The 23,984-nt window shown below is 42.9% G+C and overlaps 1 protein-coding gene across 5 annotated transcripts in view; it reads left to right on the top strand.

Annotated features, from left to right (window-relative positions):
- The window catches only part of cdh23 (cadherin-related 23), a 1,160,360-nt gene that overhangs the window by 665,456 nt on the left and 470,920 nt on the right, over nucleotides 1-23,984 (top strand). For all 5 annotated transcript variants that reach the window (XM_063070587.1, XM_063070586.1, XM_063070588.1 and 2 more), the window contains 2 exons: nucleotides 7,493-7,620; nucleotides 15,285-15,357. In XM_063070587.1, coding sequence (XP_062926657.1) covers nucleotides 7,493-7,620; nucleotides 15,285-15,357 — 201 coding nt within the window. The remainder of the gene's footprint in view (nucleotides 1-7,492; nucleotides 7,621-15,284; nucleotides 15,358-23,984) is intronic.

Genomic DNA, 23,984 nt, shown 5'->3' with positions numbered 1-23,984 from the left:
GGACTACAAGGGTAGTAATCTCGGGATTACTGCCTGTGCCACGCGACAGTGAGTATAGGAATAGAGTGAGGTGGAGGATAAATGTGTGGCTGAGAGGGATTGGAGCAGGGGGCAGGGATTCAGAGTTCTTGATCATTGGGACCTCCTCTGCGGCAGGGTGACCTATACAATAAGGATTGGCTGCACTTGAATTCGAGGGGGACCAATATCCTGTCAGGAAGCTTTGCTAAGGCTACTGGGGAGAGTTTAAACTAGAATTGCTGGGGAGTGGGAACCGAACTGAAGAGATGGAGGAAGGGGCGATTAGCTCACAAACAGAGAATACACTGAGAATACACTGCCTGTAGGCAGTTTGAGAGGGAGGATAGGCAGGTGATAGAGAAGGGATGCACTCAGACTGATGGTTTGAGATGTGTCCATTTCAATGCAAGGAGTATCATGAACAAAGCAGATGAACTTAGAGCGTGGATCAGTGCTTGGAGCTATGATGTTGTGGCTATTACAGAGACTTGGATGGCTCAGGGGCAGGAATGGTTACTTGGAGTGCCAGGCTTTAGATGTTTCAGAAAGGACAGGGAAGAAGGCAAAAGAGGTGGGGGTGTGGCACTGCTGATCAAAGATAGTGTCATGGCTGCAGAAAAGGAGGAAGTCATGGAGGGATTGTCTACTGAGTCTCTGTGGATGGAAATTAGAGATAGGAAGGAGTCAATAACTCTATTGGGTGCTTTTTATAGACCACCCAATAGTAACAGGGACATCGAGGAGCAGATCAGGAGACAGATTCTGGAGCGTGATGGGAGATTTTAATTTCCCCAATTTTGATTGGCATCTCCCTAGAGCAAGGGGTTTAGATGGGATGGAGTTTGTTAGTTGTGTTCAGGAAGGTTTTCTGACACAATATGTAGATCAGCCTACAAGAGGAGAGGCTGTACTTGATCTGGTATCTGGTCAGGTGTCAGGTCTCTCAGTGGGAGAGCATTTGGAGATAGTGATCACAATTATATCACCTTTACCATAGCATTGGACAGGGATAGGAGCAGAGAAGATAGGAAAACGTTTAAATGGAGTAAGGGGAAATATGAAACTATCAGGCAGGAACTTGGAAGCATAAATTGGGAGTAGATGTTCTCAGGGAAATGTATGGCAGAAATGCGGCAAATGTTCGGGAGATATTTGCGTGGCAATCTGCATAGGTATGTTCCAATGAGACAGGAAAAGGATGGTAAGATACAGGAACCATGGTGTACAAAGGCTGTAGAAAATCTAGTCAAGAAGAAAAGAAAAGCTTACGAAAAGTTCAGAAAACTAGGTAATGATAGAGATGTAGAAAATTATAAGGCTAGCAGGAAGGAGCTTAAGAATGAAATTAGGACAGCCAGAAGGGGCCATGAGAAGGCCGTGGCGAGCAGGATTAAGGAAAACCCCTAGGCATTCTACAAGTATGTGAAGAGCAAGAGGATAAGACATGAGAGAATCGGACCAATCAAGTGTGTATGGAACCGGAGGAGGTAGTGGAGGTACTTAGTGAATACTTTGCTTCAATATTCACTACGGAAAAGGACCTTGGTGATTGTAGGGATGACTTAGAGTGGACTGAAAAGCTTAAGCATATAGACATTAAGAAAGAGGATGTACTGGAGATTTTGGAAAGCATCAAGTTGGATATGTCACTGGGACCGGATGAGACATACCCCAGGCTACTTTGGGAGGCGAGGGAGGAGATTGCTGAGCCTCTGGCAATGATCTTTGCATCATCAATGGGGACGGGAGAGATTCCGGAGGATTGAAGGACTGCAGATGTTGTTCCCTTATTTAAGAAGAGTAGAGATAGCCCAGGAAATTATAGACCAGTGAGTCTTAATTCAGTGGTTGGTAAGTTGATGGAAAAGATCCTGAGAGGCAGGATTTATGAACATTTGGAGAAGCATAATATGATTAGAAATAGTCAGCATGGCTTTGTCAATAGCAGGCTGTGCCTTATGAGTCTGATTGAATTTTTGAGGATATGACTGAACACATTGATGAAGGTAGAACAGTCGATGTAGTGTATATGGATTTCAGCAAGGCATTTGATAAGGTACTCCATGCAAGGCTTATTGAGAAAGTAAGGAGGCATGGGATTCAAAGGGACCTTGCTTTGTGGATCCCGAATTGGCTTGCCCACAGAAGGCAAAGAGTGGATGTAGAAGGGTCATATTCTGCATGGAGGCGGGTGACTAGTGGTGTGCCTCAGGGATCTGTTCTGGGACGATTTCTCTTTGTGATTTTTATAAATGACCGGGATGAGGAAGTGGAGGGATGGGTTAGTAAATTTACTGATGACACCAAGCTTGGGGGTGCTGTGGATAGTGTGGAGGGCTGTCAGAGCTTACAGCAGGACATCGATAGGATGCAAAACGGGGCTAAGAAGTGGCAGATGGAGTTCAACCCAGATAAGTGTGAGGTGGTTCATTTTGGAAGGTCAAATATGTTGGCAGAATATAGTATTAATTGTAAAACTCTTGGCAGTGTGGAGATTCAGAGGGATCTTGGGGTCAGAGTCCATAGGACATTCAAAGCTGCTACATAGGTTGACTGTGTGGTTAAGAAGGCCTACGCTGTATTGGCTTTCATCAACCGTGGGACTGAGTTCAAGAACTGACGGGTAATGTTGCAGCTATATAGAATCCTGATCAGATCCCACTCGGAGTACTGGTCGCCTCACTACAGCAAGGATGTGGAAACTATAGGAAGGGTGCTGAGGAGATTTACAAGGATGTTGCCTGGATTGGCGAGCATGCCTTATGAGAATAGGTTGCGTGAACTTGGTCTTTTCTCTTTGGAGTGACAGAGAATGAGAGATGACCTAATAGAGGTGTATAAGATGATGAGAGGCATTGATCATATGGACAGTCAGAGGCTTTTTCCTTGGGCTGAAATGGCTAGCATGAGAGGGCACAGTTTTAAGGTGCTTGGAAGTAGGTGCAGAGGGGATGTCAGGGGTAAGTTTTTTATGCAGTGAGTGGTGAGTGTGTGGAATGAGCTGCCAGTGATGGTGGTGGTCACAGATGCAATAGGGTCTGTTAAGAGATCCTTGGATAGGTACGTGGAGCTTAGGAAAATAGAAGGTTATGGGTAGCCCTAGGTAATTTCTAAAGTAAGTGCATTTCGGCACAGCATTGTGGGCTGAAGGGCCTGTATTGTGCTGTAGGTTTTCTATGTTCTATCTTTTTTCATCGTAAGTATAGCAAGTATATGGAATGTGCTTCCAGAGGAGTTGATCAAAGCAGGTAGAGTAACTACATTTAAAAGGTACTTGAAGAGATACTGTACATGAATAGGAAGGATTTAAAGGGGTGTGGGCCAAACACAAACAAGTGAGACATTGTCAGTAACTCCAGTTGAACTTTATCTTTTGGTGTGTTTTCCCCCTATCCGTCAGTCTGTGGTTTTGTATTGCCATGTGCTCTTGTTTGTTTCATGCCCCATGTGCTCCTGTCCCTGCTCCTGCTCTACTCCAGCCCCTGTATTACTGAGTACTCCGTCTCTCACCTGTTTCTCATTATTATCTGTTTTGCTGCTGCTTCTGTCTCGTTGTGCTCCAACTATCATCTGCCTCTCTGTTTATTGCTCAGTGTATTTCAGTCCTGTGTTTTCACCTGTTTGATGCCAGATTGTACCAGTGCATTTTCCTGAGCCTTTCCAGCATTCGTATCTGTACTCTGTCTGTCTGAATATCGACTCTGCCTGTTTCCCGATTCTGGTTTCTGGATTTCTCTGGATGTTTTCATCTCTGCCTGAACTTTGATGCCAACTTTGTTGCCTCCCCTGGATTTGCTACTCAGTAAGTATCACAGTGCGCACAGTACTTGGTCTGCAATTGGATCCCTGCTTCAGCGTCCTGACAGACATACATAGATGTGAATCTTGGTTAGCTAGGATCATTGGGGGCCAAAGGGCTCATTCCTGTGCTGTATGACACTGTGATGCTGTGACTCTGCATGGTGGCCCTCCTGCCTGAGCAATGACTTGGACCCACACCAGTACAACAGGTCCACAGCAGATACCATCTCATTGACTCTTCACTCAGCCATGGGGCATCTGGACACCAAGGATATACATACTGTATCAGGATGCTTTTTATCAACTATTGCTCGGCTTTCAAAACTAATCAGTAAGCTTGAAGGCCTTGGCTTTAATACCTTCTTTTGAATTGAATCCTTGATTTCCTCACTTGCAGACCCCAGTCACTTTAGATTGGCAACATCATATCCTCCACAACTCCATCAGCATAGATGCACCATAAGGCTAAGTTCTTAGCCCCCTTCTCTACTCACTTTACACTTATGGTTGTGTGGCCAAACACATCTTCAGTGCAATTTTCAAGTTTGCTGATGACACCACCGTCATTGGCCAAAGCAAAGGAGGTGACAAATTTGCACATAGTAGGGAGACTGAAAATCAGAATGGTGCCACAACAACCTCATAGTCAATGTCAGTAAGACCAAGGAGCTGATTATTGACCAGGGGGAGGAAACCAGAGGTCCGTGAGCCAGTCATCAGAGGAGGGGAGTGTCAGCAACTTTAAATTTCTCAGTGTTATCATTCCAGAAGACCTGTCTGTGGCCCAGAGCATAAGTGCAATTACGATGAAAGCACAGCAGCGCCTCTACTTCCTTAGGAGTCAGCGAAGGTTCGGCACGACATCAAGAAACTTCAAGAGATTTGTGGTGGAAAGTATATTGGCCGGCTGCATCACAGCCTGGTATGGAAACACCAATGCCCTTGAAAAGAAAATCCTACAAAGGTAGTGGATCCAGTCCAGTCCGTCACACGTGAAACCCTCCCCACCATTGAGCACATCTACATGGAGCATTGTCACAGGAAAGCAGCATCCATTGTCAGGGACTTTGACTACCCTGGTCACGCATTCTTGTTGCTGCCGCCATCAGGAAGAAGGTACAGGAGCTCAGAACTCGCAGCAAGAGGTTAGGAACAGTTATTACCTCTCAGTCATAAGGCTCTTGAACCAAAAAGGATAACTTCACTCGTCTTCACTTGCCCTGTCATTGAAATGTTTCCACAACCTGTGGATTCACTTTCAAGGATGCTCCATCTCATGTTCTTGATAATTATGGCTCATTTGTTTATTTTTTTTCACTTTTTCTCAGCTGAAACTGGTAAAACCTGAGGTATAGGCACAAGCATGCTCATTTGTCAATTGCTAAGAACTTCCGGACTATTCTAGTGGTGTTTAATATTATGGCTTTCTGAAGATTTACATAGATATTTCTAATTGTTTGATGCAATTGTGTAGTGCCTTTGGGATGATACCAGTTGTAGAAATTACTACCGTGACAAAATATACCTTGTTTATGTTCCAAAATCTTTCAATTTCCTCTTTTATTTCAGCTTATTTCTGTGTTTTTCCCTTATGTTATACATGTTTGGAATGGCTAATCTATTACATAAGTTATTCTTGCTTGTTTATCCTGTATTATTATATCCAGATGGTTATTATGGATCTTTCTATCTGTAATAACTGATCAGTCATAATATAATAAGTGGTATTCTGACTCTAAAACTGGATCAGGCTTGTATTATAGTAGGGTTTGATTTCATCTGTGAGTTTGTATTTTAAAGCTAGATTTTGATGAATGATGTTTGTCACTTGATTGTTCCTGTGTAAGTAATCAGATTCTGTTAAACTGCTACAGGATCCCGCAAGGTATTGGATTGTTTCTGTTTTTTCTCAGCATTATTATTATTATTTCTTTCTTTTAGTACTTGCACAGTTTGTTGTCTTTTGTACACTAGTTTTATGCCCAGTTCGTGAGGCTTTTCATTGATTCTGGTTATTGAATTTATTGAGTACTTCAAGAAAATGAATCTCAGGGTATTGTGACATATATGTACCTTGATATTAAATTTACTTTGAACTTTAGTCTTACTGCATTCAGGTTGGTCTACAAGGGAAATCTTGCTTAAATTGTACTGAACTTTGATGAGACAACATCTGAAGTACCATAGAGATACAAGCCAATGCAGATGCTGTAATCTGGAGCAACACCCAAAAAGCTGGAGGAACACAGTATCTATGATTGACAGGGTCTCAGCTCAAAATATTGACTGTCCATTTCTCTTCATAAATGCTGTCCTACCCACTGAATTCCTTTAGCTTTTGGTGTGTTGCGCCTAAAGTACTGTGTGCATTTTGGTTTGACAATTGAGGCAATACATACAAATCAGAGATGGTGTGGAATCACTGGATTAATTCATTGATTACAAGTGAAATTGAGTGGGATGTGTCTGAACTTACTGGAGTTTAACCAAATGAGAGGTGGTTTCCTTGATTCAAATAAGATTCAGAGAGAGATTACTAGGGACTGAGTCCAGAATCTCGTTAACACAAGGGATACTGCAGATGCTGGAAATCCAGAGTAACACACACAGTATGCATGAGGAACTGAGCAGATCAGGCAGCGTCTATGGAAAGGAATAAAGAGTCAATATTTCATCAGGACTCTTTACTGTTTTCCATAGATGCTGCCTGACCTGCTGTGTTCACCAGCAACGTTTATGTGTGTTCCAGCATTTTGTGTTTGTTACTCTGGTAGGTTAAGGAGTAAGATACTTAAGTCTGAGATAAAAAGAAATTTCTTCATTTGGAACATTGTGACTCTTAAAAATATCTTCTCCCAGTGGCTGGTGGATGCTTGATTTTTGAGTATATCCAAAGTTGGTATTTTGAATGAAGGGCATTGAGGGATATGGGAATTGGGCAGAAAAGTGAAGTTGAATCATCCATGATCTTCATGATAGAACAGGCACAAATCCTATTCCTAATCCCTGTGTTTTTATAAATGTAAATACTTCTGGCAGAGGTGGCTGTTTTTTTTAAGGAAGTCTTTAAGCCTTGTAATTCTTTCAACTGCAAACATCAAGCTCATAGGATTTAATTTTGGCAGTCACCCAAGAATTGCATTCATCTTTTTGACAGCAAACTAATGCAGTGCTGGTGAAATCCAGGAAAAGAGAGAAACAATCTATCCTAAGTATATCAGGGACATACTTCCTGGCTTTTATAGTTTCTATTTCACATCTGCCAGCATGTAGAAATCTTCCACTTGACTGCCTGAAATTTTCTGTTTATGGCTCAACTGCAGATCACAACTGATTGTTCCTTTAACTTGATGTTGTTAATTACAGTCAAGAAATTATTATTGGTGCCTGTAGTGGGCAAGTACTTTATATATGTCCTTATGACAGTCCTTTTCTTAAATTTTAATTAAAAATGTCCAGAAGTCAAAGTTCCTGTCTCTAGAGATGTGTTTTGCATTGAAGCAGGCAATTAATCTTCACAGTCATCAAGAAAAGTTTAAATTGTTATCTGTTACTGAAAAGGATATAATAAAATGTAAACAGAAAAAATCTACTGTTGCATTACAGGGCTGATAACTTTTATGAAGTATTGAGTAGTATTAACCTTCCTCAATGTTGTTTTCTCTTCTAGTTGTTATTGTCACAAGACCCATTGACTTTGAGCAGGTACCAGGAGGATTTGTCTACCTGACCATTATGGCTAAAGATGCTGGAACTCCTCCTCTCCATAGTACAGTGCCTGTGATTGTTGAAGTTTTTGTAAGTATGACTTAGCCAATGTTCGTTGTTCAATCGCTTAAAGCAACACTGATTCATTCGGGAAGTGATAGAGATTTGTGGTGACTTTCCTATCATGAACATAGGATCTTGGTCAGTACCTTAGTGCCAATACCAGAGAGGGAACAAAACCTACAACAAAATAGAGAATGTTGGCAAGACTCATTGGGTCAAGCAGCATCTATAAAAATGGAAACAGAGTTGAAGTTTCAGACCCAAATCCATTCAGTGGTACCGGAAGTTCTGAGTAGAGGTCCTAGAACTGAAACTGGTTATGCTTCCATGGACGTTGTCTAAAAACATTTTCTGTTTTTATTTCCAACAAGAGAAAATCTGTAGATGCTGGAATTCTAAGCAACACACACAAATTGCTGGAGGAGGTCAGCAGGCCAGGCAGCACCTATGGAAAAGAGTACAGTCGACATTTCGGCTTGCTAAGTTCCTCCAGCATTTTGAGTGTGTTGCTTCTGTTGTTATTTCAGATTTTCAGTCCATGCAATTTTCTTCCATTTATCAACAGTTTACAGAGTGGGCAGCATGGTAGTGTAGGGGTTAGTGTAATCCTGTTACAGCAACTGGAAGCCTGGGTTCAATTCCTTCCTCTGTAAGAAGTCTGTATGTTCTCCTTGTGACCACACGTGTTTCCTCTGGGTGCTCCAGTTTTCTGCCCCATGGATGTAATTGGGCAGCACGTGTTCATTGGGCCAGATACTTAAAAAAAAAAAAAAATCTGTATAAAAAAGTGTCCGAACTATTTTCCAAGTGTGTTAGAAACCTGAGTAAGTTGTTTGAGCCGTATATATTAGCCCTGTTCTTCTTTAAATTAGCAATCTTCTTCGCCCATTTGTGAATAAAGCCCAACTGAAATATCACGATCACTTAGTCTCTTGGTGATGCCTTGAATGGTTTAAATGATCTCAAATTAATAAATTATGAAAGTTGGTGACATTCATTGGGGCCACTCATAACAAGCGGCAAATTCACATTATAGTGTGCAAGTGAATGATTAATTATTCCAAGAATTGTTGGTTGAGGTTAGAGATTTGGCCTGCAGATGAAGCGGTGACTACATGTCACAACATTTATGAAATTTCCAGTCTCTTCCTGGAGCGGCGAAGCTAGTGGACTCTGGTGAACAATACAGTCCTTTTCCAAGAGAAAGGAATCAAAACTTAGATGGTACAGGTTTAAGGTGAGAGAAGGATTTAAAAGGGACCTGAAGAGCAACTTATTCATGCAGAGGGTGGATTGTCAAATACCCCTCCCATCCTTTCCACAATCCTCTTTGACCTCCTACCGGGTATGAGAGTGGATTGCTCTAAGTGCGAAGCCGAATTGGAGAGGTCAAGAAATGGCTTCTTCAGCAGCAAAATCCAGATCTGAAGTGAATCACTGGGCAGCACATTCAAGGCCCGGAGCAATTCGCCGTGGCGAGGCCCAGGCCCTAATGCGAGGTACAATCCAGTGTTTGGACAATCTAAGTGCCAGCCTGTAAGGCAGGGTGTCAAAAGTCGGCGAGGTAGGATCACTCTGGGCGCCAAGCCGACTTGGAGAGATTGAGGACAGCTCCTTCAGCAGCTAAATCTAGGCCCAGAGCAATTTGTGGAGCAGGTCCTAGTGCGAGGTTTGGACACTTAAATGCTGGCGCAGATAATCTGGGGGGTTTGCCTCTCCATGACGCTAAGGCTGTGAGACTTCCCCAGGCTGCTATGCTTTGTATCTGTGAACTTTGTAACAACGTGCCTGCTAAAATAATGAATTGAGTACTGAGGCTTTGGGCCTACTCCAGGCTGCTCCGCAGATTTGGATCTAATGACTCAATTTGGTTCGGAACGCTGTTGTTGTTGCTCACTTTTGATGTTTATATGATTTGCTTTGTTTTTTTTACTCTTTTTCTATGGCCACTGGGGCAGGGGTTGGTCTTACTTTTTTTTTAAATTGGGTTTTTTTAGGTTCTTTACTTTGCAACTGCCTCTAAGCAAACAAATCTCAAGTTTGTATAATTTATACATTCTTTGATGATCAATGCACTTTGAAACTTTGAAACCATCAGGCAAAAGGGACCATAGTATAATAACCAGAACTGACAAGCTAGATAACAGCTTCCTTCCCCAGGCTTTTAGACTTCTTAGCACCCTGCTGCCATCTAGTACGCGTGTATACCCTGTCTGAAAGCTCTGCTGGCCGCTCCCCAACTCATAGATACACTCTCATCCTACGCTGGTCATTTTTCATCTTTTATTGCCTGTTTCATATATTTATACTACTGCTTGTTTTATTATAATAGTGCCAGTTACATTGTACTATCTTAGAACAAGCATACACCCCATACTTTAGGTAAACCTGTCAATTTCAGGCCATGTGACTCAGGGACTGGTGCAAATATTATTTTGTGACTGTATGCACTGGATAATTACTACATGTGAGTGTACCTGTATTTTATTTTGCACCCTGGTCCCAGAGGAAGGATGTTTTATTCAACTGTATGTGTATGTATGGTTGAATGATAATAAACTTGAATGAACTGACAGACAAGGTAGTTGAGGCAGGTACAATAACAAACAGGTAAGTGGATAGAACAGGGATATAGTTCAAATTCAGGCAATTGGGACGAGATTGGATGGGCATTTTGATCGTAATGATTGATTTGGGTTGAAAGCAGTTTGGTGCTAGAGGACCCAAGTCTGAAATAAATATTGTAAATACTTAGATGTCAGACGTTAACAACTCTGAAGTTCAGAGAATGTTGAGTTAAGAGTCCAAACTCCACTCAGAAATCTTGAACTCTCAAATCCCCTGCTCTGAGGCAATTCAAGCTTCCCATACTTTCAAAGGCTCTTCATTCAATGTAGGTAATAGCCTCAAGCAAGCCAGAGATGAGCTGAATTATTCATGACGTGGTATCTGTGGCCTTGACACCTACAAAGGGACATCCCAGAGCAACATCTTGTCTCAGGTGACCAAGAAGTGCTTTTTTTTATTTTTGTAAATAAAGACTGAGCTGAGCTTTGTAGATTCCCATTAATATTTAATCAGGGGCTGGTGCACGATTCTTTGGAAAGAAGCTTGTAGCATTTGTTATTTAAAAGCCTGGTAGCAGTGTTCATAATGAGTTCAATTTACCATAAACCATTGAAGGTGCCATTCAGTCATGTAACTGAGACCTTATTAGTAAATTCCTTGGCCTTTAGTCATGACAATCGAAGTGAAATTCTAACTTTGAAACATAGAAAACCTACAACACAATACAGGCCCTTCGGCCCACAATGCTGCGCCGAACATGTGTTTACTTTAGAAGTTACCTAGGGTTACCCTTAGCCCTCTATTTTTCTAAACTCCATGTACCTATCCAGCAGTCTCTTAAAATGACCCTATTATATCCACCTCCACCACTGTCGCCAGCACCTCATTCCACGCACTCACCACTCTGTGCGTAAAAAAAAACTTACCCCTGGCATTTCCTCTATACCTGCTTCCAAGCACTTTAAAACTGTGCCCTCTCGTGTTATCCATTTCAGCCCTGGGAAAAAGCCTCTCACTATCAATGCCTCTCATCATCTTAAACACCTTAATCAGGTCACCTCTCATCCTCCGTCACTCCAAGGAGAAAAGGCACAAAATAATCTGCAGATTCTGGGGTCAAAGCAACACTCACAACACGCTGGAGGAACTCAGCAGGTTGGGCAGCATCCGCGGAAAAGATCGGTCAATGTTTCGGGCCGGAACCCTTCGTCAGGACTGTAGAGGGAAGGGGCAGAGGCCCTATAAAGAAGGTGGGGGGAGGGTGGGAAGGAGAAGGCTGGTAGCTTCCAGGTGAAAAACCAGTAAGGGGAAAGTTAAAGGGGTGGGGGAGAGAAGGCAGGGAGGGGATAGGCAGGAAAGGTGAAGAAAGAATAGGGAAAAACACAATGGGTAGTAGAAGGAGGCGGAACCATGAGGGAGGTGATAGGTAGCTGGGGGAGGGGGCATAGGGATAGGGGAAGGGAGGGGGAGGGAATTACTGGAAGTTGGAGAATTCTATGTTCATACCAAGGGGCTGGAGACTACCTAGAGGTGTTGCTCCTCCAACCTGAGTTTAGCCTCATCATGGCAGTAGAGGAGGCCACGTATGGACATATCTGAATGAGAGTGGGAAGCAGAGTTGAAGTGGGTGGCTACTGGGAGATCCTGTCCGTTTTAGCGGAAGGAGCAGAGGTGCTCGATGAAGCGGTCCCCCAATCTGTGTCGGGTTTTACCGAGGTAGAGGAGGCTGCACCAGGAGCACCGGATGCAATAGATGACCCCAACAGATTCACAAGTGAAGTGTTGCCTCACTTGGAAGGACTGTTTGGGGCCCTGAATGGTGGCAAGAGAGGAGGTGTAGGGACAGGTGTAGCACTTGCACTTACAGGGACTGGACAGGACAACTTCCATACCAGGTTGTGATGTACCCTAGAAGAATGCTTTCTACAGTGCATCTATAAAAATTAGTGAGGGTTTTAGGAGACAGGCCAAATTTCTTCAGTTTTCTCAGGAAATAAAGGCGATGGTGGGCCGCCTTGGCAGTGAACTCTGCTTGGTTGGACCAAGTCAGGTCATTTGTGATATTGACCTTAAGGAACTTAAAGCTTTTGACCTGTTCCACTTGCGCACCACCAATGTAAATTGGGTCGTGTGGTCCATTATTCCTTCTGAAGTTAACAACCAATTCCTTCATTCTTTAAGGTCCTTTGTTACTGTGGATCCTGTCTTTCTTCCGTCAATCATAAAACTTGTCCTTGGCAGACCTCAGGGATTTGATCCGTGACTTTGTGGAGCATCACAATTGGTTCTCAAAATTTTTAATATGACCATGAACCCAATGTCTGCCTTCATCCAAAATAAGCACAAGTTTCTGTAGCTTAACTTGCTTTTGAGCTTCAACATGTTTGACAAGGCTGTCAGACTGGGCAATTAAGTTTAATCACAGTAAAGACAGCCAGCCCCAGAGATCTGTTTCATAAATATGCAGTTCTGCCTTAGCTCTTGCTTTTAACCTCTTTAAATATTTACATTAAAGCGAATTAACTGTCTCAATTTTTAACTACAACTTGCCAAAATGTTATTAAAGCTAAAATATATAGATTGAAATCATAACCACTATATGGAAGTGCAATGGTATTCAAAAACTAGAAAAGTGTGGCTGATTAATTTGACTCATAACCTGGATAATGGAATGGAGATCATGTTGTAAAAGTTTTACTGGAATTCCTGTTTTCTCTGTGGAGAGAAAGGCTTGTGTTTGTAACAGCTAGCACAATTTTTAAGTCATTCCAAAGGACTAATAAAGCTAAAGTAGTATTTCTTCCAAAATATTTTAATAGTTTTGATGCAATAAACATGACAGCTAAATCCCACTTGCTTCAAAAAGGCAACTATGTACCAGTGCCAAAGAAGAAGAATGTGGGCTGCCTTAATGACTATGGCCCAATAGCACTCACATTGACAATGATGAAATGCTTTTGAGAGGTTGGTTATGACTAGACTGAACTCCTGCCTCAGCAAGGACCTGGACCCATTGCAATTTGCCTTTCGCCACAATAGGTCAATGGCAGATAAAATCTCAATGTCTCTCCACATGGCTTTAGACCACCCAGACAACACAAACACCTACGTCAGGATGCTGTTCATTGACTATAGCTCAGCATTTAATACCATCATTCCCACAATGCTGATTGAGAAGTTGAAGAACCTGGGCCTCTGTACTTCCCTCTGCGATTGGATCATTGACTTCCGAACTGGAAGACCACATTCTGTGCGGATTGGTGATAACATCCTCCACACTGACGATCAACACTGGCGCGCCTCAGGTGTGTGTGCTTAGCCCACTGCCCTACTCCCTGTATACACATGACTGTGTGACTAGGCATAGTTCAAATAGCATCTACTAGTTAGCTGATGATACAACCATTGTTGGTAGAATCTCAGGTGGTGACGAGAGGGCGTACAGGAGTGAGATATGCCAACTATTAGAGTGGTGCCGAAGCAACAACCTGGCACTCAACATCAGTAAGATGAAAGAGCTGATTGTGGACTTTAAGAAGGGTAAGACAAAGGAATACATACCAATCCTCATAGAGGGATCAGAAGTGGAGAGAGTGAGCAGCATCAAGTTCCTGGGTGTCAAGATCTCTGAGGATCTAACCTGGTCCCAACATATCAATGTAGTTATAAAGAAGGCAAGACAATGGCTATACTCTATTAGGAGTTTGAAGAGATTTGGCATGTCAACAAATACACTCACAAACTTCTATAGTTGTATCATGGAGAGCATTCTGACAGGCTGCATCACTGTCTGGTATGGAGGGGCTACTACACAGGACCAAAAGAAGCTGCAGAAAGTTGTAAATCTAGTCAGCTCCATCTTAAGTACTAGCCTACAAAGTACCCAGGACATCTTCAGGGAGTGGTGTCTCTGAAAGGCAGTGTCCATTATTAAGGACCTCCAGCACCCAGGGCATGCCCTTTTCTCACTGTTACCATCAGGTAGGAGGTACAGAAGCCTGAAGGCACACACTCAGCGATTTAGGAACAGCTTCTTCCTCTCTGCCATCTGATTCCTAAATGGACATTGAAACTTTGGACACCACCTCACTTTTTTAATGTACAGTAGTTCTGCTTTTGCACATTTTTAAAAATCTACTTAATATACGTAATTGATTTGTTTATTTATTATTATGTTTTTTTTCTCTCTCTGCTAGATTATGTATTGCATTGAACTGCTGCTGCTTAGTTAACAAATTTCACATCACATGTCGGTGATAATAAACCTAATTCTGATTCTGATAATACAGCAAGTTCTCAGTGTATTGCTCCTCTTCGGGTATGGTGAGGAGCAATGAATATTTGATTGGATATTAGAGATAACTCTGTGAAGAAGTGCCATTCAACTTTTTGTGATCATTCAGAAAGATCATAGAACATTGAAAAGGATTAGCCCATGCTGTTGAGAACAATATATAAATGCATTAATCCCTTCTGCTTGCACCTGGTCTATATCCTGCCATTCTCTGCATGTTCATGTGACTCTCTAAAAGCCTCTTGAACATTACTATTGTGCCTGCCTCCACCATCACCCCTGACAGTACATTCCAGGCACCCACCGTTCTCTGTGTATAAAAAAACTTGCCCTGCACTTGAACTTTACCCCCTCATTGTTAATGCATGCCCTCTAGTCTTGGACATTTTGACCTCGGGGGAAAGATAACAGTTGTCTACTCCATCTATGTCTGTCATCATTTTATTAACCGATTTTAGGTCCCCCTTCACCTACTGCGACTCTAGAGCAAACAACTAAAGTTCATCCAGCTTCTCCTTAAAAGTATGGCTGATTAATTTGACTGAGAATACTGAACTGATCGTTAAACAAAACCTGTAGACTCACTTTCAAGGACTCTACAACTCATGTTCTCTGTGTAGATTATTTATTCTTTCTGTTATTATTTTTTCATATTTTCACAGTTTGTCATTTGTCATTGGTTGCTTGTCAATCTTTGTGTGTAGTTTTCCAATGATTCTATCATGCTTCTTCATTCTGCTCTGAATGTCCAAAAGAAAGTGAAATACAGGGTAGTATTTGGGGACTTTGGATTTTGAACTAATTTATTCCTATCTCTGCTTTCTCATAGGATGAAAATGACAATTCTCCAACTTTCAGCCGGTCTTCCTATGTAATGGCAGTCCCTGAAAACATCATCGCAGGTGATTTGCTGGGAGAACATTGCATAGTCTGAAATATGAGAGTAAAGGAAGGTTTGAAGGAGATGTGAATGGCAAGGTTTTTTTTACTCAGAGCGGTAGGTGCCTGGAACGTGCTGCCAGGAACAATTGTGGAAGCAGGCGCAATTGTGGCACTTAAGCTTTTCAACATGTGAATATGCAGGATGGAGGGATATGAATCACGTACAGACAGAAAAGCGTTAGATAATTTGCCAATAACAGGAATTCTGCAGAAATTCAAACAACACACATAAAAGTTGTTGGTGAACGCAGCAGGCCAGGCAGCATCTCTAGGAAGAGGCACAGTCGACGTTTCAGGCCGAGACCCTTCGTCAGGACTAACTGAAGGAAGAGTGAGTAAGGGATTTGAAAGTTGGAGGGGGAGGGGGAGATCCAAAATGATAGGAGAAGACAGGAGGGGGAGGGATGGACCCAAGAGCTGGACAGGTGATAGGCAAAAGGAATACAAGAGGATCATGGGACAGGAGGTCCGGGAAGAAAGGCAAGGCGGGGGGGGGACCCAAAGGATGGGCAAGGGGTATATTCAGAGGGAGAAAAAGGAGAGTGAGAGAAAGAATGTGTTTAAAAATAAGTAACAGATGGGGTACGAGGGGGAGGTGGGGCATTAGCGGAAGTTAGAGAAGTCGATGTTCATGCCATCAGGTTGGAGGCTACCCAGACGGAATATAAGGTGTTGTGCCTCCAACCTGAGTGTGGCTTCATCTTTACAGTAGAGGAGGCCGTGGATAGACATGTCAGAATGGGAATGGGATGTGGAATTAAAATGTGTGGCCACTGGGAGATCCTGCTTTCTCTGGCGGACAGAGCGTAGGTGTCCAGCAAAGCGGTCTCCCAGTCTATGTCGGGTCTCGCCAATATATATAAGGCCACATCGGGAGCACCGGACGCAGTACATCACCCCAGCCGACTCACAGGTGAAGTGTTGCCTCACCTGGAAGGACTGTTTGGGGCCCTGAATGGTGGTAAGGGAGGAAGTGTAAGGGCATGTGTAGCACTTGTTCTGCTTACACGGATAAGTGCCAGGAGGGAGATCAGTGGGGAGGGATGGGGGGGACGAATGGACAAGGGAGTTGCGTAGGGAGCGATCCCTGCGGAATGCAGAGAGAGAGAGAGATAATTTGCCATTGTGTTTGACATAGACAATGTGGGCTGAAGGGTCTGTTCTTCTGCTGATCTGTTCTATGTTACGACTTGATTTACCGGTTCACAATGAGCTGTCAGTGTGTGCTCAGCATCAGTCTGAGAGCAGGAAGTTACTAGTTCTGTACTTAGTAACATCGTACTCACAACTATAGAAACCGGTCATTCAGCTGAGCAGGTCTGTGCTTAGATAGCCTTACAATGTTACAGTTCCCTTACAATTATCCAGTTCTTCCAAACCACATACAGTACATCTCAACCACTCCCTGTGGGGACAGGTCCTACACTCTCAGCCAGTAGATAGAGAAATTCCTTGGATTTATTAGTGATAGCCTTGAATTGTACTTTACCACAAGAGGAACATGGTCTGTGGTGAGAGTCTGAGAAGGTTCTTAAAATGTACCTGCAGATCCATCCTGCAAACTTGTCCATTTTCTATCCTGAGGGTCAACACCACTGAAAGTCTTAATTTTTGGATTTTATTTACATTGGGGTCCCATGTACTAAATGTGTACTCTAGTATATTGTAAGGTAGACAGAAGCATTTTAAGCAGTATTGACATGTAGGAAAATATATTGACCATGATCTCAAGCAGGTTACACAATTTAGTAAATTGATGTTAATACAGTGAAGTGCAGCATTTCCCTGGATATTTTTAAATATATATCCATGTGGATGGAGCTTTAAACAAAATTTGAATGTTAATACTGCTGACAATGCTGCACAACCCTTTTTACTTCCCTGAAGTGTCAGCTTAAATTAAGTGGGTAAGTCATAAATTGCAAAGACACAATTCTCACCCTGAAGCAAGAGTTAAGTCAGTAATTGAATCCAACAACTCTTGTACCTTTTGATCTTGGATGGTGGACACCTGTATCATCCTGGGATGATTATCACATGGTCCAAGTTGCTGGTTGTTGGATATCATTAAGTCGTACACATTTGATCTCCTTACATAGAATTTCTAGGAGAGGAGCAGGACATTCAGACTAATTCAGGTTTACTTTACACAAGCCTCCACAACCCCTCCCATTCTCTCACTCCATCAGTTTACTGTATCCCTTATTCTCATTGATTTACCGAACCTTCCCTTAAATACTCCTGGCATGATTAAATGCATTAAAGTTACATCAAAGGTGAGCAAGGCAAGTTCCTTTGTTTACTGTGGATAACCTTTGTGATGCCAATGAGCTTCCACTCAGAGGTTTCTATGTTGGGAAGTGCCTGTACCAAGTGGGGTAGTAAACATAGATGTGCATTTCTATTGCATTCTCCACATCCCCTTCATGATGTTCCAAAGAAAATTACACCCAATAATGTTGTCTCCATCTTTGGAAAGAGAAATCCGGCAGCCTTTGTGCACAGAATGCTTCGACAATGTGGTAATGAACTGATGATGTACAGTATGTCATTGATGTTATAACCATAAAATAATACCATAAGACAAAGGAGCAGAAGTGGGCCATTCGGCCCATCGAGTCTGCTCCGCCATTTTATCATGAGCTGATCCATTCTCCTATTTAGTCCCACTCCACCACCTTTTCACCATAACCTTTGATGCCCTGGCTACTCAGATACCTATCAGTCTCTGCCTTAGATACACCCAATGACTTGGCCTCCACTGCTGCCCGTGGCAACAAATTCCGTAGATTCACCACCCTCTGACTAAAAAAATTTCTTGGCATTTCTGTTCTGAATGGGTGCCCTTCAATTCTTAAGTCATGCCCTCTCGTACTAGACTCCCCCATCATGGGAAACAACTTTGCCACATCCACTCTGTCCATGCCTTTTAACATTCGAAATGTTTCTATGAGGTCTCCCCTCATTCTTCTAAACTCCAAGGAATACAGTCCAAGAGTGGACAAACGTTCCTCATATGTTAACCCTCTCATTCCCGGAATCATTCTAGTGAATCTTCTCTGAACCCTCTCCAACGTCAGCACATCCTTTCTTAAATAAGGAGACCAAAACTGCCCACAGTACTCCAAGTGAGATCTCACCAGTGCCTTATATAGCCTCAACATAACATCCCTGCTCCTATACTCTATTCCTCTAGAAATGAATGCCAACATTGCATTCACCTTCTTCACTACTGACTCAACCTGGAGGTTAACTTTAAGGGTATCCTGTACAAGGACTCCCAAGTCCCGTTGCATCTCAGAACTTTGAATTCTTTCCCCATTTAAATAATAGTCTGCCCATTTCTTTCTTCTGTCAAAGTGCATAACCATACACTTTCCAACATTGTACTTCATTTGCCACTTCTCTGCCCATTCTTCCAATCTATCCAAGTCTCTCTGCAGACTCTCCATTTCCTCAGCACTACCGTCCCCTCCACCTATCTTTGTATCGTCAGCAAACTTAGCCACAAAACCATCTATTCCATAATCCAAATCGTTGATGTACAATGTAAAAAGAAGCAGTCCCAACACTGATCCCTGTGGAACACCACTGGTAACCGGCAGCCAACCAGAATAGGATTCCTTAATTCCCCCTCTCTGTTTCCTGCCAATCAGCCAACGCTCTATCCACGTATGTAACTTTCCCGTAATTTCATGGGCTCTTATCTTGTTAAGTAGCCTCATGTGTGGCACCTTGTCAAAGGCCTTCTGAAAATCCAAATATACAACATCCATTGCATCTTCCTTGTCTAGCCTATTGGTAATTTCCTCAAAAAATTGAAATAGGTTTGTCAGGCAGGATTTTCCTTTAAGGAATCCATGCTGAGTTCTGCCTATCTTGTCATATGCCTCCAGGTACTCCGTAACCTCATCCTTGACAATCAACTCCAACAACTTCCCAACCACCGACGTCAAGCTAACAGGTCTATAATTTCCTTTTTGTTTCCTTGCCCCCTTCTTAAATAGCAGAGTGACATTTGCAATCTTCCAGTCTTCCGGAACCATGCCAGAATCTATCGACTTTTGAAAGATCATCGCTAATGCCTCCGCAATCTCCACAGCTACATCCTTCAGAACACGAGGGTGCATTCCATCTGGTCCAGGAGATTTATCTACCTTTAGCCTATTCAGCTTCCTGAGTATTTTCTCTGTCGTAATTGTGACTGCGCACACTTCTCTTCGCTGCCACCCTTGAGTGTCCGGTATACTGCTGATGTCTTCCTCAGTGAAGACTGATACAAACTACTCGTTCAGTTCCTCTGCCATCTCCTTATCTCCCATTACAATATCTCCAGTATCATTTTCTATCGGTCCTATATCTACTCTCACCTGTCTTTTACTCTTTATATACTTGAAAAAGCTTTTGGTATCCTCTTTGATATTATTTGCTAGCTTCCTTTCATAATTAATCTTTTCTCTCTTAATGACCTTCTTGGTTTCCTTTTGTAAGGTTTTAAAAACTTCCCAATGATTTTTGCTTTCTTGTATGCCCTCTCCTTTGCTTTAACTTTGGCTTTGACTTCTCTTGTCAACCACGGTTGCATCCTTTTTCCACTCGAAAATTTATTCTTTTTTGGAATATACGTGTCTTGCACATTCCTCATTTCTCACATGAATTCCAGCCGCTGCTGCTCTGCTGTCTTTCTCGCCAGTGCCCCTTTCCAGTCAACTTTGGCCAGTTCCACTCTCATGCCACTGTAATTTCCTTTACTCCACTGAAGTACTGACACATCAGATTTTGGCTTCTCTTTTTCTAATTTCACACAGTGAACTCAATCATGTTATGATCACTGCCTCCTAAGGGTTCCTTCACCTCAATCTCTCTAATCACCTCCGCTTCATTACACAATACCCAATCCAGTACAGCCGATCCCCTAGTGAGCTCAACAACAAGCTGTTCTAAAAAGCCATCTCGCAGACATTCTACAAATTTTCTCTCTTGAGATCCAGTGCTGACCTGATTTTCCCAATCTACTCGCATGTTAAAATCCCCCACAATTATCATAACACTGCTCTTCTGACAAGCCTTTTGTATTTCCAGTTGTAATTTGTAGCCCACATCCCTGCAGCTGTTTGGAGGCCTATAAATAACTGCCATCAGGGTCCTTTTGCCCCTGCTATTTCTTAGCTCAACCCATAAAGATTCTGCACCTTCCGATCCTATATCACCTCTTTCTAATGATTTGATATCATTTCTTACCAATAAAGCCACGCCTCCCCCTCTGCCTACCTTCCTATCCTTCCGATACATTGTGTATCCTTGGACGTTCAGCTCCCAGAGACATGCATCCTTTAGCCAGGTCTCAGTGATGGCCACAATATCATACCTGCCAATCTGTAGCTGTACAACAAGATCATCCACCTTATTCCTTATGCTGCGTGCATTTAAGTACAACACCTTAAGACCAGTATTTGAAGCTTTTTGCTTTGATTTCACTGCAGCTTTATTGCACTGCAACTCATCCCAATGGCTACAAATTTGCCCCATCACCTGCCTGTCTTTCCTGACATCTTTACTGCTCACTATCTTAGATTTATTTCTGTTTTCCCCTTCCTCCGCTCTATCATTCTGGTTCCCATCCCCCTGCCATATTAGTTTAAACCCTCCCTAACAGCTCTATTAAACTTTCCCACCAGGATATTGGTCCCCTTCGGGTTCAGGTGTAACCTGTCCTTTTTGAACAGGTCATACTTCCCCCAGAAGAGATCCCAATTATCCAAGAATATGAAGCCCTGCCCCCTACACCAGTCTCTCAGCCATGCATTCATCTGCCTGATCCGACTATTCTTGCCCTCGCTAGCACGTGGCACAGGTAGCAATCCCGAGATTACTACCCTGGAGGTCCTGCTTCTCAGCTTCCTTCCTAACTCCTGGAAATCTCTCTTCAGGACCTCCTCCTTTGTCCTATCTATGTCATTGGTACCAACATGTACCAAGACAACTGGCTGCTCACCCTCCCCTTTTAGAATATTCAGGACCCGATCCGAGACATCCCGTACCCTGGCACCTGGGAGGCAACACACCATGCGGGTATCTCTGTCAGGCTCACAGAATCTCCTGTCTGTTCCCCTGACTATGGAATCCCCTACGACTACCGCATTTCTCTTCTCCCTTCTTCTCTCCTGCACAACAGCGCCAGGCTCAGTGCCAGAGACCCAGTCACCGTGGGCGTCCCCTGTCAGGTCATCCCCCTCAACAGCATCCAGAACAAGATATTTGTTGCTGAGGGGGAGAGATTGGAGAGATAAATATTGACCAGAGCTTTAGGCAGATGATGTCTGCTCAACTTCAGGGAGTTTGGTATTGTAGCAACTAGTGTAATGCTATTGCAGCACTAACGACCTGGGTTCAATTTCTATAAGAAGTTTGTATGTTCTCACCGTGACTGCATGAGTTTCCTATGGGTGTTCTGGTTTCCTCCCAAGTTCCAAAGATATATGGGCCAGTAGATTAATTGGCAATGATCTCTAACTGTGCTGATCTCTACATAAATTAAATTAAAATAATGCCCTGGATTCTTTGATGTTCACTTTGAGTCAGGAAAGTAGGAATGGTGAAATCAGTTATTTTGTTTAAATTCCTGAGATTCTTTTTTATTCCATATTTTCCTCAAGCCACTACCCAAAGAAGGGAGGTGGCTCATTTAAAAACACTGCCCTTTCCAGAAGAGTAGAGTTGGGAGCAATGCCCACTGAAGACCTAACTCCCAACCACGTATTTTGGAACTTGATTGTATTGAGGCATCTGGTGGCATGAAGATCCATCCCAGCACACAGCCTGCAGAGATTCTGGAATATTCAAAACCTTGATGTAAATTTCAGGAAGATAATGCATTTGAGATTACTTGGAGATTTTAAGTAGAGCAAAGGCAACATAGCTCCTGCAGAAGCTGAAAATCACCCCTTTTCTTCTTCTCTCCTGTTCCCCTCCTCCTTCCTTTTCTTCCATGGTTCACTGTCCTCTCCTATTAGTTTTCCTCCTCCTTCAGCCAATTATTTCTTCCATCTATCCCCTCCCAGCTTCTTACTTCATCCCTCTTTCCCTCCCACCTGGCTTCACCTATTACCTGCTGGCTTGTACTCCTCCCCACCCCCACCTTCTTATTCTGGCTCCTTCCCGCTTCCCCTCCCACCTGAAGGCTGTCTGCGTGAAACATCGACTTGTTTATTCCCCTTCTGTCTTCCTGAGATGCTGCCTGCCTTCAGAATTTTATGTGTGTTGCACAATGTAGCTTCAGTTTGCTGGTGCAAAGCGTCACTGGTTAGCTGTCTGAATACTTTACAGATGTTACACTTGTAGGATTATTGTGACTGTGGACTCAGTGTACTGAAGGGCCTGTTTCCATATTGTATGAATCTGTGAAATATGTGATCCCATCACTGGTCTTTTTGCTTTCCATTTGTCTCCCCAGATTATTAAATGGGTAGCAGGAAACTGGGAAGGCAAGTGTTTTATTCAGCAGTAGTGGTCCAATAGTCATTAGATCCCGGGGGAAATTGGTATTCATTACAGTTGCTCCATAAATAATAAATAGTAATAGAACTATAAATAGTTAAATAGTAATATGTAAATTATGCCAGTAAACTATGAAATAAGTCCAGGACCAGCCTATTGGCTCAGGGTGTCTGACCCTCCAAGGGAGGAGTTGTAAAGTTTGATGGCCACAGGCAGGAATGACTTCCTATGATGCTCAGTACTGCATCTCGGTGGGATGAGTCTCTGGCTGAATGTACTCCTGTGCCCACCTAGTACATTATGTAGTGGATGGGAGACATTGACCAAGATGGCATGCAACTTAGACAGCATCCTCTTTTCAGACACCACCGTCAGAGAGTCCAGTTCCATCCCCACAACATCACTGGCCTTACGAATGAGTTTGTTGATTCTGTTGGTGTCTGCCACCCTCAGCCTGCTGCCCCAGCACACAACAGCAAACATGATCGCACTGGCCACCACAAACTCATAGAACGTCCTCCGCATCGTCCGGCAGTTGTTAAAGGACTCCAGTCTCCTCAGGAAATAGAGACGGCTCTGACCCTTCTTGTAGACAGCCTCAGTGTTCTTTGACCAGTCCAGTTTATTGTCCAGTATATTCGGAATCAGATTTAATATCATCAGTATATATTGTGAAATTTGTTAACTTTATGGCACAGTACAATGAAAAACACATGATAAATAATTATAGAGGAAAAAAAACTTGAGTAACATTAAATATGTACACTTAATATATATCTATTAAATAGTTGAGTTAAAGTAAGTAGTGCAAAATAACAGAAATAAAATAGTAGTGAGGTACTATTCATGGGTTTTTAGAAAAAGGATGGTAGAGGGGAAGAAGATGTTCCTGAATCACTGTGTGTGTGCCTTCAGGCTTCTGTACCTCCTTCCCGGCAGTAACTGTGTGAAGAGGACATGCCCTGAATGGTGGTGATCCCTAATGATGGACGCTGCCTTCCTAAGGCACTGCTCCTTGAAGATGTCTTAGATACTACGGGGCTGGTACCCATGATAGAGCTGACTAATCTTACAAATTTCTGCAACTTAT

This window comes from Mobula hypostoma, chromosome 18 (assembly GCF_963921235.1).
Source record: "Mobula hypostoma chromosome 18, sMobHyp1.1, whole genome shotgun sequence".
Taxonomy (NCBI): domain Eukaryota; kingdom Metazoa; phylum Chordata; class Chondrichthyes; order Myliobatiformes; family Myliobatidae; genus Mobula; species Mobula hypostoma.
This window is presented reverse-complemented; position numbering and strand designations above follow the sequence as displayed.